The 2726-nt window shown below is 40.9% G+C and overlaps 1 protein-coding gene across 1 annotated transcript in view; it reads left to right on the top strand.

Moving 5' to 3' along the window:
- Positions 1–2726, top strand: part of trdc (T-cell receptor delta constant) — a 12970-nt gene extending 10244 nt beyond the window's left edge. The window contains exons 4-6 of the mRNA XM_088085012.1: positions 682–951; positions 1667–1693; positions 1788–2726. Coding sequence (XP_087941138.1) covers positions 682–951; positions 1667–1693; positions 1788–1897 — 407 coding nt within the window. The 3' untranslated portion in view covers positions 1898–2726. The remainder of the gene's footprint in view (positions 1–681; positions 952–1666; positions 1694–1787) is intronic.

Here is a 2726-nt window from a genome sequence, read left to right as displayed (position 1 = left end):
TAATGTGTATATCACAAAATGACATGATATATATTTTAAATAAAATAAAATTAATAAAGACAAAAATAATATTTGAAAAATTAAAAACATAAAATAAATGTCAAGAATGATAATTCTGGATAAATATTTGTGTGTCCGGAGTATGAATAAAATCAGTTTTAATGATCAGTCCGTCCTCTAAACGTGTGAGCAGCTGGTGTTGGTTGTTGGTGTTGGTTGCTGGTGTTGGTTGCTGGTGTTGGTTGCTGGTGTTGGTTGCTGGTGTTTGTTGCTGGTGTTGGTTGCTGATGTTTGTTGCTGGTGTTGGTTGCTGGTGTTGGTTGTTGGTGTTTGTTGCTGATGTTGGTTGCTGGTGTTGGTTGCTGGTGTTGGTTGTTGGTGTTGGTTGTTGGTGTTGGTTGCTGGTGTTGGTTGCTGGTGTTGGTTGCTGGTGTTTGTTGCTGGTGTTGGTTGCTGATGTTGGTTGCTGGTGTTGGTTGTTGGTGTTGGTTGTTGGTGTTGGTTGTTGGTGTTGGTTGCTGGTGTTGGTTGCTGGTGTTGGTTGCTGGTGTTAGTTGCTGGTGTTGGTTACTGATGTTTGTTGCTGGTGTTGGTTGCTGATGTTGGTTGTTGGTGTTGGTTGCTGGTGTTGGTTGCTGTGAGGATCTGATGTGTTGCGTCTCGTTGCTCGTTGCCCTGCAGACCCTCCCGTGGCGCCGACCCTGTTCGCCCTGAGTCCTCTGCCTCCTGAGGGGACGTCGGCGGACTCGCCGGGTCCGGACGTTTGTCTGGCTACAGATTTCCGTCCGAAAGTCGGTACGCTGGTCCTGAACTTGAGGGACGGTCCGGTCAATGTGAGCACCAGCAACGCCGTCCTGTCCACGAAGAAAAAGACGTACTTCTACGCCACGTTCACCAACCAGACCCTGCACTCCTGCGAGCTGTACAGCACGCCGGGAAACAACGAAATCAGTAAGAAGATCACTAAATCAACAGAATTACAGATTTTTGTACGGGGGGAAATAAAATAAAGATAAAAAAGAATTTAAAATAAAATAATCAAATAAAATGAAATGAAAATATAATAAATAAATAAGTTAGAAATACATTAAAAACTGAGCAACAGGCAGGCAATGATGATGGTTTGATGAAAAAAGATTTAAAATGAATGAAGTGAATAAATGAATATCCAGCTGTTGTAGTGGGGGTCCTGGGAAGGCTTGACAGCTGTTGGTGTCACTGGCTGTTTTCGATTTTGTACAATTTAACCCTTTAACACCTGGATCGACGCCCTCCACCAGCATTTTTTCATCTCTGAAACCTGAGAAAAGTGGTTCCATTTTTTTTCAAAAACACGAAACCCTCTGAAACAGGTTTCAAAGGGTTAATATAACATTTTGTTTGACACCAAGTCTAAGACAATATTTTGGATATAATGAAGACACGCTGATCCTTCGTGTCCCTACAGAAGAAATGAGCCCAAAATTTGCACGAAATTGGTAAAAACTTGCAAGAAAATTTCCATCCAAAAATAAATGAGTAGAAAAAGAAAATAACCAACTTGCTCACTTTTTCAAGGTTTAAATGCCTAATACTTTACATTTTATTTTATTTTACGATCAGACTTAATAATTAATATGATGTTTGTGTCTCTGACCGATGCGTCTTCTGTTTCCTCCGCTGACAGTCGACTTGTGCGCCGACGTTCATCCAGGTGAGTCAGCAAACACGCCTGAAGGTGAGTCACTGACGACGACTCAAAGCGGCTCAACTCGTCTGTTCTGTTCCTGTTTTTCTCTCCTGAACAGACAAAAGCAAAGTGAACTTCTTCCTGCTGGTGATGAACGGAGTGAGAGTGGTGTTCACCAAAACTCTGGCCTTGAACACCCTCCTCACCATCAGAGCCGTGCTCTTCTAACGCACGCGGCTCGGCGGCCGCCGCGTCTGGAAAATCGAATGAAAACGAAGCTTCTCTGAGGCGCCAGTAAAACAAAGTTGGCATCGTACATTTCTGCAAAACGACACATTTGTACGTTTGATCCGAATCATCTCAGTGTGGTTACAGTGCCGTAGTGTCGCGAGGAGGTGGAGGGGCCGGTGGGCGGAGTTACAGGATTTAATTTTAAATTAAATCTGCTCAAATCTGGTCCTTAACTTTAAAGTCTCTTAACTTTAAACAGTACAGACAATAGAAAGCATATAAACCTTTACAACGTGAGCGAGTTTTTTCAAAAACATCAAAAAAAGTCAATCAGCAACTAGATAAGAAATGCCTCTGCAATAATTTTTAAAAAAAGGTGACAAGAAAATAACCTAAAAATTTGTTTTAGAAAAGAGGGAAGGATCATAAGAAAATGATCCAAAAAAGAGGGAAAATGTCCTGATATTTATAATTGTAACAATTTTAGATTTGACCTTTAAATAACCTTTAAACCTTTAAATAAAGGTGCCGTTTATATTCATGCACGCTGCGTTAAACGCCCTCGTGGGTGCGTGCTGTCTGCACACTGAGTTATAGCTGTTTCACCATGTTGTCTTACTGCCTGGAGCCTCCTTTTTAAATATTTTCAAATATATATTTTTAATATTTTGAGCATAAATTGATATTTTTTTCTATAACGGCTGCTTTTGCTGTTTTGAGAGTGTATCTGGAGTGTTGTGCTTTTACACACGTCACCTGTTTTCCTGGTTTCCATGGTGAAATGTTGCCTGTTTTATTTCTAATAAACATCAGTTAAGGTTTTGGA

Source organism: Plectropomus leopardus, chromosome 12 (genome assembly GCF_026936395.1).
Source record: "Plectropomus leopardus strain MGB_pleo_1.0 chromosome 12, ASM2693639v1, whole genome shotgun sequence".
Lineage (NCBI taxonomy): Eukaryota > Metazoa > Chordata > Actinopteri > Perciformes > Serranidae > Plectropomus > Plectropomus leopardus.
The sequence above is the reverse complement of the archived record's forward strand: the minus strand, read 5'-3'. Positions and strand labels throughout refer to the sequence as shown.